At 41.9% G+C, this 13,545-nt stretch overlaps 1 protein-coding gene across 6 annotated transcripts in view; it reads left to right on the plus strand.

The window, feature by feature from the left end:
- The window catches only part of RFTN1 (raftlin, lipid raft linker 1), a 198,120-nt gene that overhangs the window by 76,003 nt on the left and 108,572 nt on the right, over nt 1–13,545 (plus strand). For all 6 annotated transcript variants that reach the window (XM_005600912.4, XM_023620891.2, XM_070238110.1 and 3 more), the window contains exon 3: nt 10,747–10,933. In XM_005600912.4, the coding sequence (XP_005600969.2) occupies nt 10,747–10,933 (187 nt within the window). The remainder of the gene's footprint in view (nt 1–10,746; nt 10,934–13,545) is intronic.

Consider the following 13,545-nt stretch of genomic DNA (forward strand, 5'->3'; position numbering starts at 1 on the left):
TTTATCTCTGTTTTTGTTACTTTGAAATGAATCAATGCAGGCAAGTAATTAAGAAAACAGTTGATGATCTTTACTGCACCCCGCCTCCCCCGTTCCTAATCCCCTGATTTCACAAAGTTAACTGCCTAGTCTGTCTCCTTCCACACCTCTTCCGTGCGCCTGTGGGCCTGGACACATTTAGAGGGATTTTGTTTGTTTTTTTTAAAAAAATGGGCACATATAATGTATGTATCACTCTGCATCATGCTTTTCTCAGTCTCTAATGGATATGCCTCCAGGTCAGAGCTGTGAATCCAACTCATTTTTAAAATTGCTACTTAATAGTCTACAATATGAAAAGCCCGTAGTGTGTTGGCCATTCCACTGTCGATGGATTTCATCGCATGGATGTGGGGAATTAAAATGGCACTTGGCTGTTTCAGACTTGAAAAATGGACCATGTTCCTTCTTGTTCTGAAAGAGCTGGTCGCCTGCCTGCCTCTAGTGGGGCTGTTCCAGATGGTGAATGGGTGAGGGGACATGGTCTCCAGGTCACAATGTGTTCGCAGGCTCCGTACGTGTTACCTGTTTGAGGTGCTCTTTTAGCGGGATTCTCTGCTTTCAACACACCTAAAATGAGAAGGTATCAGAACAATCAGACTCTTAGTTGAAATGGAGACTCCCCCAAAAGCTCCTTGTAAAGAGGCGTTATTGTTCTGCTATGCCTTCTCTAAGAACTTGGCCACATGGCATTATATTTTCAGTACTGATTACTTTTATAAACGTCTTGAGACTTTATTATAGAAATTCATACAGAGTCCCATTTGCATTCTAAACAGTTTTATTTCCATATTGTTTGTACATATTCATTAGTGGCTGGTCTTTGATGCAGTCTGTTTATTGTACTCTCAAAATCAAAAGAAAACCAGGACTATCAGCTATCATGCTATCACGCTCAATTAGGAAAATGGCATAAAATATTGATAACTAGCTTCCCTTCTGACTCATGCTCAGCTCTTCTTGGATTTGGCGTGGATGAGTCTGGATAGAAATTCTGAAGACTTGGTGATCCTTTGCATCTTCCCTTCTCTATAAAAAGTACTTTTAAGGGTGTGAAATATTTTATTAATACTCTGAGTTCAGTTTCCAGCTAGTTGTTTTTAATATTTGAGTACCCCACTGTGAAATCTAGCAGCATGGGGCCTGGAGTTTCTTGAAAAGCTTTCTCGATGAATCTTGGCCTGTCTCCTCCAACAACACGGACTGGTGAGATGAGCAATAATGCCATCTTTTGGGTTTGATCAATGGGTACAATCTTGGGGAATTATTCAGGCACTCTCCTTACAAACACCTAGACGCTGAATTTTTTTACAGTACCATATTGTGTGTGTGTGTAATTCTGTGACTGTGTGTGACCCTTTGAAATGACAAGCAAACCAATGAGAACTTGACTTCCCCTCCCCGTCCCCTTCACACACACACACACACACACACACCGCATTGTTGTGGTTGTCTGATGCTTAGCCATCGTTTGTGGTCTGGAGGCCTGCATCTTAAGAACTCATTCAATGAGGCATCTGTTGCATTTACAGTTACCCACTGAGTGACCTGTAGGTCCTAGGTTTATATAAGTTTGAAGAAGTGCTTTTAGTCTTACTGAGATTTCCCCTTGAGTTTATCTGTGGTTTGGTTAAGGTGTTAAGAATCGTGTTTTATGAATTCGGATTGGTGGTTCCCAGGGGCCACGGGGAGAAGGGAAGGGGGAATGACTGCTTAGTGGCTATGGGGTTTCCTTTTGGCTTGATGAAGATGTTTTAGAACTTGATAGAGATGAGGATTGCACAACATTATAAATGTGCTAAATGCTGCTGAATTGTTCACTTTAAAATAGTTGATTTTATGTTATGTAAATTTTACTTCAATTAAACAAAGAAAAAAGAATAAATAGTGTTTTAAAGGTGTGGTCTCCTGAACCTGGATATGGTTTTCTTTTTTGTAAGTTTCAGAAACATGAATTTATTTGATGAAAAGATGACAGAAATCTGAATTTGAAAAGCCCTAAAATGAATGCTTGAAAGCTTTTCCCCCCAGACTTAGAAATGACACAGAAGACGTGGGCCACAAACATTATTTTAAAAATGGAATTCCTATTCCTTACCTATACAATGAAAAACGCCACATTGAAAAATGATTGATTTTAGTGTTTTGGTAAATTGGATCTACTGCAAAGCCCAGGCAGATTTATGTTATAGAAACAGTGGCCTTTAGGGAACTTTAAAAAGAAAAAAAGATTTTGTTGAACAGTGTCATTATCAGCTTCACCTGTGAGGGAAATTACCCGAGGGAGATGGTGTCTCTCTCTCGTGTGGTGCTCCTTGGTATTGACAGATCCATTAGCGGATGTAATTAGAAAAGCAAAGTCAGACTTTGAATAATTAGGTTAAAGTCACAAATGATTGCTGGGCAAAATAACAGAAGTTCATTCGGCGGCCACTGCCTGCTGTAGAGAGCTGGGTGACATGTGCCATACACGGGGGTTTCTTTCTTGTGTTGGATGCTGGTGCTTTCCCAATAATAAAGTTTGAAGTAGCAAAGACATCTCCTTGGCTCTTTAGCAGATGTGTGAAGGGCTTTGTTTCTAGGGAATAAATGGGGCTGCAGAATGTTTTTGCTAAACAAAACATAGTCATAGCAAAAACAAAATCTACTTTATCCCATGAGTGTTAAGAAATGTGTGGTTTCGCGGATTGTGTTTTTTCCCCTTGCTTTCATTCCTTTCTTTCTTTTCCTTTTCTTTTTCCCTCCTGGAATAATGGCTTATTTATTTATATGGAGTTACTTTCTGAAAGAAAAACAAAACACTTATTTCAAAAGATCTCTGGACTCTTATGCCACCCAAAATACCTTTCCAGCAATACCTTCTATATTTTGATTTTTAGAAAGTCTGTTAGTGGTAATTAAGTGAGGAAAAAAAATAAGATTTCCAAGGGATTCAAAATATAATTATGTGGTTCTAAACTCTTTGTTCATCTTTACGTCAGTATAGAAAAGGGAGGAATTAGGAAATCGAGGCCTGTGTGAAATATCTACAAGTGTATCCTCGAAGACTTTGATGTAAATTGTGATGATATGGAAATGAGTGGAATCACAAGCTCTCCAATACGTGACTGTTGCTCACGCTGACCCTTCAAAGTGCTAAGATCAGTGTTAGGAAGGATGTGGGCCATCCATCCGTCTACATGGATCACAAGCCCCATGCAGACTCTGTAACCTACCAAGTATTGGCTTTGGGTTACATGGGGTTTAAAATAAAATTGAAATTGCTTGCTGAATTTAAAGATTAGGTGAGTTTCTATGAGGATCAAGATTTCTGACTTCTTGAAGCTAAGAATTAGAAGTTCTGGCACCATGGGGCCCATGTGCCCATTGCTAATAACCAAGCTAGAAGAACGAGATGTCACCCCCTTGGCAAGTTGGGGCCTTCGTGTTCATTGTTCTTTCCCTGACTGTGTCTCTTGTTGACTTTATCCATCCAGCCCCTGAGGGCCCTGGTTTCTGACCTTGGGATCTGCACCAGACCTTCTGCTGGGTCATGAGATGAGAACCAGCTGCTGCCCAAGCTGGTGGGAGAAGCCAGCTGGAGAACAGGGCTTTGCACAGCAGTAGGACAAAGTTCCCACGTAGGATGGAGACACGGCTCCCTGAGTGGGAGCCAGGGGGTGTCCAGCCTGGACCTTGGGCTTGCAGACTGATCACTGTGGGTAAAGATTTGGCAACATGACAGATTGGAAAGTGGAGAGAAAAGTGTGATTTTTAAATGGACATTGGGCCCTAATGCTGGCATTTCCTCAGACTGGAGGGTAACATTGTCCAAGACACGCTCATCAGTGTCCCTCATCTTCAGGATATGAAAACTTTTAGTAATTAACAGTTTTAACTTACGATGGCGTAGGTGGTTCAGCCCTGGAGTAGAGTCCTAGTAAAAATCCAGGAAGCCTGCGTAACTTCAGATCACTCATACCATTTTCCTTGTAGCTCCTGTCATTGCCACAGATATTTCCTAAAATGCCCCTGTTCTCTCCCACCACCGTGCAGGCTGATCTTCCCTAGAACTCCCCTGGAAGGCTCCCACAGCCCCGGGGGACAGTCGGACCAGGCACAATCCCTTCTAGGCTGGGACCCTCGGACCACAGTGGTGTTTATCCTGCCTTCCCAGCAACAGGTTATGCTCCTGTCTTTCTTTCCATCTCTCCACCCATCAGCACATGTGGTTGTTCCCTGTTCCCATTTTGCCTCTGGTTTGGGGAAACTCTTTCAGTTTATGTCAAAAACATTTATTATATTATCCAATGTCACTTTTTTAGTTAGAAATTGGTACCGTAATCTCCAAAATGAAACCATTAAATTGTTGCGTTTTAAAGTTGAAAGTTCCTTTAAGAATTGCCTATCCAGGGTCTTCATTTTATAAACGAGGGACCCAAGAGATGGGGTGGGAGTTATATGACTTGCCCAAGGTTACATAATTTGTAAACGAAATCAGGCAAATATTGCAAAACAAAAATAGTGGAGAGGTTGCTCTGATGGGTGGGGTGAGAAATAGACCAAGAGGCTACGATCGGTATGTCCAGCCAAACAACTAAGTCATTCCTTCGCTTATTTTTCTAGTAATAATATTGGGGGATTGGTCAGTTTACAAGAACTAGAGCTTTTGTTTAAGGTTAAGGTTCAAATAGAAACATGAAATTAAGGTCTTTAATCATATTTACACCAAGAGCCTTTTTTTTTTAATTGTGATATGATTGTTGAGATTCATTTTTGTTTGTTTTTTAATCCTGAAGCTAAACTTACTTTGACAGCATGCGTACCAAAAATTAAAGCCATAAAATTGCTGAGTTTTGACAGGAGATATATCTTTAGATTTTAAGATAAAAATTTAAAAGCTATTATGTTTTATTCAGGAAGCATTTAACAGTAAAGTAATTGATTGACTAATATTTTTAGTACACTGATTTGAGAGCCTGGATATTAAGAGGTGTGGGTGGGAATGAGAAGCGATTTAAGGGCCCAGCACCATGATGTCCTCACCACCCGCGGCTGACCGCTCTCCCTGGCCCACTCCCCATCCACCACTGCCAGCACACTGCCTATGACAATTCTGAGCTTTATGGATTACACACACATTATCCCATTTGGTTCTCACAACCACCCTATGATAGAAAACAGGCTGATGTTGTTATCTCCATTTTATACGAGAAGACTGTGTCCATGTGCCCAGGATTAACGCTAGTGAGAAATGCAGCTGATGCTAGAATCCCGAGTCTTCTAACCACATCAACTACTTTTATTTTATTTTATTATTTTTTAAGATTGGCACCTGAGCTAACAACTGTTGCCAATCTTTTTTTTCCCCTGCTTTTTCTCCCCAAATTCCCTCAGTACATAGTTGTATATTTTAGTTGTGGGTCCTTCTAGTTGTGGCATGTGGATGCCGCCTCAGCGTGGCCTGATGAGTGGTGCTAGATCCCTGCCCCAGATTCGAACTGGCAAAACCCCGGGCCGCTGAAGCAGAGCACGCGAACTTAACCACTCGGCCATGGGGCTGGCCCCTAGTTTCATGTTTTTATTACAGCATGATGCATAAAAGGAAACAAGTATATAAATTATCAAAATCTTGGTGAAGGTTTATTTTATTATAGCAGTAAGAGTTTGAAATACTTGAAACATTCACAAAATATTGAACTGTTGAGACTGGCTGAGTTTGAGGTCTCATATTTGATGACTCACAGATGCTCTTTATTTGCAGTATTGTCAAAGAAAAGGGGATCTTAGTGCTGCATAGTGTTTTTAGGTTTGATGCATATCATGAAATTACCCTCCAGAAAGGCCAAAAAAGTCCATTCAGTTTTTCAAATAAAACAACCAGTGTCTATGCCACACGCACTTGTGCCCTCTGGGTTCAGTCGCTTCCTAATCTCTTGACAGCAGAGGAAACCCAACCCTGTTTCCTTTGGGACAATATACATACAGACCCACTCCTGTCTTGTCTTTTTTTTTTGAGGAAGATTAGCCCTGAGTTAACATCTACTGCCAATCCTCTTCTTTTTGCTGAGAAAGCCTGGCTCTGAGCTAACATCCATGTCCATCTTCCTCTACTTTATATGTGGGACGCCTACCACAGCGTGGCTTGCCAAGCAGTGCCATGTCTGCACCCGGGATCCCAACTGGCGAACCTCGGGCTGCCAGAGCAGAACGTGCGCACTTAACCGCTGCGCCACCGGGCTGGCCCCCACTCCTGTCTTTTGCAGGGCCTGGGACCAGAGTGCAAGAAGAGATATTGGGCCTGAGCCAATACTAGGGTGAGGCGAGCGAGGCAACATTCGTTAAAAAGACGCGATCAGCAACAGTGGCATGCAGAGCCGTGCTGGAGCCTCAGGCCAAAGGAAAAATCAATAACACTGATCCTGTCCTTATTAAAATTTTTGATATTTTGTTTGTTATGGATTTTTTGCATTAATTTTCACTTTTTAACATATTGCATTAAATATTTATGTTGATTGCTGAGTTTTTGGTGCCCCTTAAATTTTGCACCTATGGCAGTGTCTCCTCACTCGCCTTGCCCTAGTCTCTGTCCCAGCTTGGGCCTGGGGGTGGGCATACAGCGGGGACCATCAGGACCACCCTAGCTACAGACTGGGGAAGAAGCCTGCGCAGGCTGGGGCTGTCAGGCCAGAGAATTCCCGGGTCTAGGCCGTGTGAAGTTGGGGTGCAGGGCACAGGTGGGTGCATGCCCTTAGACCCAGGTTTCCTGGCCCATGAAGAGGAGAGTGTTGGAGGAGGGCCCAAGTGGAACTTTCTGGAGAGTACTTCTCAGCCTCAGAATCTCCTGGAGGGCTTGTGAAGGTGTAGGTGGCTCAGATTCTGATTCAGTAGATCTGGGGTGGGGCCCAGAGTCTTCATTGCTAACCAGTTCCTGGGTGCTGCTGCTGCTGGGCCACGGTGCACATGGGGAGGCTCCCTGCTCTGAAGCTCGGGGTCCAGGGTAGGGGCCCGCTTGCCTGGGTCTAAGGAGCTGCTTGTGAGCCCTTGACGTGTTTCTGTGTGTGGGAATGCAAAGGGGCTCAGCGTCTTTACCAGACTTAGTTTTAGACTTTTTTATCTAGCAGCATATCCACAGTGTACCCTTTAAGAGAAAGATTGCGTGCATCTCGGCTTCCCTGGTCAGTCGTCTGTTTGTCACTGTTGTGAATGGAGATTTCTCTAGGTTGCTGGACACTTGGTCTAGGGAGTCATTGCTATAGGTTTTTTTTCCCCTGTAAATCTCCTGCATGGTGTATGGAAATGAGAGCTACAGTATCTGATGTTAAATAATATTCCTAAGTACCCCTAGATTTTGTTTTTGTGTTTTAAAAGAACACATTATTGGGGCCAGCCCTGTGGCATGGTTGTTAAGTTTGTGTGCTCTGCTTTGGCTTTGTGGGTTTGGATCCCAGGACCTTCACCACTCATCAAGCCATGCTGTGGTGGTGTCTCACATACAAAATAAAGGAAGGTGGGCACAGATGTTAGTTCAGGGCAAATCTTCCTCAAGCAAAAAAAAAAAAAGAGGAAGATTGGTAACAGATATTATCTCAGGGTGAATCTTCCTCAACAACAAAAAAATAAAAAAGAATTTAAAAAACCACATTGTTTTAAAAAATACATAAAAACTTGTAAATAATATTGTTTTTACATATAAAGAAGACAATTAAAATGTCTCATAAACCCTCTCCCCAAATGGTCCCTGTTGATGTTGTGCTAGAAGTACGTAATAAAGTAAAAACCACCTTCCCATCCTCCCCTCTCTACTACAGTCTCTCTTTCCAATATTGATGTTTTTTGTGATTCCTTCCAGAAAAAAATTATTCTTGTCTATCCTTTTTTTCAATACAAGAGCATCATATGATAGACACTGTTAGACACCTTACGTCTTAACTTAGTAATGTATCTTGGACATGTTTCCATCAGCACATGACAGATTTACCTTAATCTCCTTAAACGTTCATAGGATTCATCATTGTTTAACTGGCACACCAGTGAAGAACTCTTTGGTTCCAGGTTGTTGCTGTATGAACAACCCAGTAGTGAATGTCTTTCTTTGTCCATACATCTTGAAAAACTTTTATGAACCCAGCCATAGGCGTAATACCAGCAGCGGAGTTGCTGGACAAAGGGCGCAGACACTTTTCAGTTTGGAGGCAGTCACCACATTGCCCTCCAGAAAGGTCACCCCATCAACTGTGATGAGCGTTGTCTGTTTCCCCAATCTTCTTGCCCGTGATTGATATCATAGAAGTAAAAAGAAAAAATAATTGTACTATTCCAATAGCAGTACATTATAAAGTAACTAGGAATAAACTTAGTAAGTGTGCAGTATTTACGTGAAGAAAACTTTAATATGCATCTGAAGGACTGAAAAGACTTGAATAAACGAAAGTTGTGCTGTGTTCTTGTGTGGGAACTTGTAGCATGATGAAAATATCCATTCTCCCTCAGTAAAGCTATAAATTTGAACATGATCCAATAAAAATATTAACACCATTTTTTTGTGGAGGGGGAATTTGATGAGCTGATTTTAAAGATCCTTTGGAAAAACAAATAAGTAAGAATAGACAGGAAGATTCAGAAAATAAACAGGAAGCTAGGAAGATTCAGGAAATAGCCAGAGCAGATATTAAAATATAATATGAAACTAACATTGCTAAAATGTATTAATGGATTACAGTCATAAACTTAAATATATTCAGGAATATAATATATGATAAAGGTGGTAACTCAAATCAATGAGGAAAATGGATAAAAAATGGGAAAATGTTTAATTCATGTTGCATAAATTCCAAATGCATCAAAGATTTACATGTAAAAAATGAAATATGCACTACAAGAAATCACAGGAGAATTGTTTTATAATCCCAGATCTCTCTGCTGTGACATAAAACTCAGAAGCTGTTGAAGACAAGATTGATAAATTCACCTTTACAAAAAAAATTCTCCATAGCGAAAGGCACCTTTCACCAAGTCAAAAGACAATAAATTGTGGGAAGATATTTGCCACCGGCATCACAAATAAGAACCAATAAGAAAAAAGGACCAATAACCCAAAAGAAAACTAGGCAGCGACTATGAACAGTTAACAGAAAAGGCAACACTGATAGCATTTAAACATAAAATGTTTAATAAGAAAAAATTAAAATTACATAATAAGAGAAATACAAATTACCACCTCACAGGGGTCATTTTTTCACTATGAGATTAGCCGGGGCGTGAGAAGGGAAATGCCTTTGTACAGCGCTGATGGGAGGTAAAGCTGTATCTACTTTATGGAGGAATCTGGCAATATCTGAAAAAACTACAATGCATTTATCTTTAGCCCAGCAATTCCACACCTAGGAATTTATTCTTTTAGAGGTACTATATATACATGCACCCATGTGAAATCATGTAGGAGCAATGTTTTTCACTGCAGCATTACTTATAAAAGCAAAAGTTTGAATAATCTGTGGTCCATCACACAATGGAAACTGCATCTGTAAAAAGAGTGAGGAAGAGCCCTGTGTACTGCCATTGAAGGTCTCTAAGACAAGTACACTGTTAGTTGATAAAAAGCCAGGTGCGTGATGTTATGCTACCATTTGAGTAAAAGGGGAGCGAGATCTATAGAGTTATTTAATTGTGCATGAATTCAGCGATTGTTGACATGTATACAAAAAATGAATAATATTGATTGCGTCAAGGGAAAAGCCTGGGAGGCAGGGACAGACCTGGGACGTAGGCCTTTGGCTCTGTATACGCTTGTACCTTTCGAATTTTGAATCTTGTCTGCCTTTCTTAAAAAAATTTTTTTTTAAAGGTTGGCACCTGAGCTAACATCTATTGCCAATCTTTTTTTTCTTCTTCTTCTCCCCAAGGCCCCCCAGTACGTAGCTGTATATTCTAGTTGTAGGTCCTTCTGGTTGTGCAGTGTGGGACACTGCCTCAGTGTGGCTTGATCAACTTAGCGGAGCCGTGCTAGGACCATGCCCAGGATCCAAACCAGTGAAACCTGGGGCCGCCGAATGCAGTGTGGGAACTTAACCACTCGGCCATGGGGCTGGCCCCTAAAATTTTTTAAATGCAAATTTTAAAATAATTCAGTAGGTAAAGAATATTTATTTGTTTTGATATGCATAGTTCTAATGTTGAGTTAATTTGAGTGTCTTTTCAAATATTATGTTTTTAGGCAATTGACTGTTCATATACTTTGTCCATTTTTCTTTTTTTTTTTGGAGTGGTTTCTTTACAAATCAAGGAAATGACCCCTTTGTCTTAAGTGTCACAGAAATTTTGTTCTGGTTTATCTTTTGGTTGTTGGTGCTGCTTTTTGCCACCTGGCGATTTTATATTTGCCCACAGTCCTTGTCTCCCCCTCCAGCCCCCCCACCCCTGCTTCTTCTGCTGCTTTTCTTTCTTTTTAATTTTTTTTGAGGGGGGTGGAAACGACTTTTTCAATGTGATCTTTGAGCAGATTGACTCAGTATTTAAAATATCCAATTATCAGTGCCTTTGGATGAGTTGCAAAATATCTGGGTGCTTGTAAGTTCTCTTTGAGGACAGTAGTTAAGACGGAACGAACTCATTTTTAGTGAGAGGTGACCTAGAGATTTGTCTCAAGGGCAAGGGGAGAGGGACTCAGATGGGTGGGGCAGGCAGTGTCCGTGGGTCTCTGATGAGCTCTCCTCTCCCCACCCCCAGCGGAGCTCCCGCGCTCCTCGGCGGTGAGGCTGGCCTCCCTGCGCGACCTGCCCGCCCAGCTCCTGGAGCTGTACCAGCAGGGCTTTTCGCTGGTGGCTCTGCATCCTTTTGTGCAGCCGATCCATGAACAGGAGAAGACACCCCTCGAGCACATCTTCAGGGCCATTCTGATCAAGAAAACCGACAGGTAAGGCCTTTGCGGGTAGATGGTTAGGATCGCGAGGTGGCTAACCTGTGTTGAATGGAAGAGGGGAATTAAGAGGATTAGGGGTGGGCTGGAGTGTGTGTTTGAAATTTGCATTGATGTTCCCAGGCCTCTGCCCTCTGACACGTAAGGCAGTACGTTAGGCAACCAGAGAGAAGTTTCTTAGCATCCTGTGGCTGTCCACACCCAACTGCGTAAGCAGAGAGTTCCATTTCACATCCTTTCCCTTCCTTCATTTATTGGATTACACACATCATTGATGGTGGGAAGCAGAGTCGTTATAAAATACAATTTTAAAGGACAGGCATTTTCTCTCCTAGCAAAGATTACACTTTAATTTATTGGATTACATTCCTTTAATTTATTGGATTACACGTGGAGAAGAATCTCTCCTCTGAAGAGGTATCTCCCACAGTGATACAACTAGAGCAAGTAGAATACTATTAATCCGAAAAGCATGGCCAGAAAACTCACTAATTTTTTTTAGACTATTTACAAACTTAATGCCTTCCCCCAAACTCTAGAAATAGTTGAACATTCTGAACCCACTGTAAATTCTGTCAGTCGTGTGGAAGGAAAAACAAAATCCACTTGAGTCAAGTGCTGTAATTGATTTAGTCTTGATTTTGATTTTCAAGGCTTTGAGGATGTTTTTTTAAGTATGCCTTGCCCAACTGAATGCTTACTTTTATATATATATATATATATATATATACACACACACACACACACACACACACACACATATATGTAGTCGTTTTTTTGTTTTTGTTTTTGTTTTTGCTGAGGAAGAGTCACCCTGAACTAGCATCCATTGGCAATCTTCCTCTTTTTTTGTATGGGAACTGTGCCACAGCATGGCCACTGAGACACGAGTAGTGTAGGTCCATGCCTGGGAATTGAACCCAGGCCACCAAAATGGAGCACACCAAACTTAACCACTAGGCCATCAGGGCTGCTCCTTACTCATATTTTTATTGGGTCTAATTGGGAAAAGAGAGGTGGAGATTGGTTTCTCAAAAGGAGCAACATTAATTTTAAATGATTTCTTTAAAACAATGAAGGTGGAATAGAAAGCACCATATGTTTTTGCTGCTTTCGTAAAAATGAAAATTGAAGTAAGTCTGGCAAAGGAAATCAGATTTATCCTTTGGCCAACTATCATGGGAGGAATGACAACATACACCATGTTTTGAAAGGAGGGAGAGTACAGAGTGACTGCCTCTCTTTCTTTCTAAAAGTCGTTTTGCTGGGCGGACAAGGGTTCGGCTAGTGAGCTCACGAGCGACGGCTGTGAGGCGGGAGGCTGCGTGACTGAGATGGGCTCGTCTTTCCTGACAAGCAGAGTTCTTCATTTCTTCGTGGCTGATCAAGCTATGGGGCCCTTAGTCCCAGTCAACGTGCTCTAGAGTTCGCAGGAAAGATGGTATATACCTGTGCTAATGTCCAGGATTACCATGGTTTTTGTAAAGTGAAATTTTCTTGATATCTGCCTTTTTTGCATATTGGTTTCTTTAGCCAGTTGGCTGAGGATCAAGATCTGGTCAATCACAAGAGGAAATTGTTCTGGGAGCCACAGTGGTTTTAGGTTCCACTGACACATGGGACATGCATCATGACTGTAGCTCACCTTGATTGAGTGCTCACTGTGTGCTGGTCTTTATAAGTATCATTTCATCCACATAATCAGCCTGTGAAATAGCTACTATTTTTGTTCCTCTTTTAAAGGTGAGGAAACTGAGGCCCAGACATTGAATGATTTGTCAAGGTCTCACAGATGGCAAGTAGAGCTCTGACTTGTTCCCAGGCAGGCTGACTCCCATAGCTGTGTCTTACCCCTGAGGTGAAGCAGGCACTGTGCTCCTGCACCCGTGACGTTTGTGAACAAGCCCTTTATGAAAAAAAGTGGGGAGCGTGTCTTTGACTTTTAGATGGCGTAGTAGTCATTATTTCACCTTTCCTCCGTTTTACCGCTCAACAGTCTTCAAATAAATCTGAACTTCAGAAAGGAAACAAAATAAAACCGACTTACCGTGTGCCTTCCAGGTTACACAAGGCATTACTGGGCTCCCGTGTTTCTCTACTTAGATGCGTGCATTGGTCTTGATGTTTAGAGGGGAGAAGTCCACTTTGGTGAAGTCACAGGTGTATCCCTCGGTGTGATTCTGTTATAGGTGATGTCAGCACGGGACTTGCCATGAAGTCAGCACATGTTAAATGAACTTGACTCTAAATGTGAAGATGTCTTTTTTTTCCTGCTATGGAGCAGCACTTCTCAAACTTTGACGTGCCTGCTGTGAATCCCCTGGGGCTGTCGTTCAAGTGCAGTCTGATTCAGCAGGTCCGGCGTGGGGCCTGGGACTTTGCATTTCCAACATGTTCCCAGATGATGCCAAGGCTGCTGGTCCATAGACCACACTTAGAATAGCAAGTGAGTAGAGGACCTGGCTAATTCCTGTCTGGCTTCGTGCCTCACACTCACCAACACTCCTGGGGATGGCCATTTCACTCTTGGGGACAGTCTGAGTACTGGGATAGGTGAGAAAGAACATAGGGTTCCTGGTTGGAGGGCCTGTGTTCTAGGCTGCACTTGG

This window comes from Equus caballus, chromosome 16 (assembly GCF_041296265.1).
Source record: "Equus caballus isolate H_3958 breed thoroughbred chromosome 16, TB-T2T, whole genome shotgun sequence".
Lineage (NCBI taxonomy): Eukaryota > Metazoa > Chordata > Mammalia > Perissodactyla > Equidae > Equus > Equus caballus.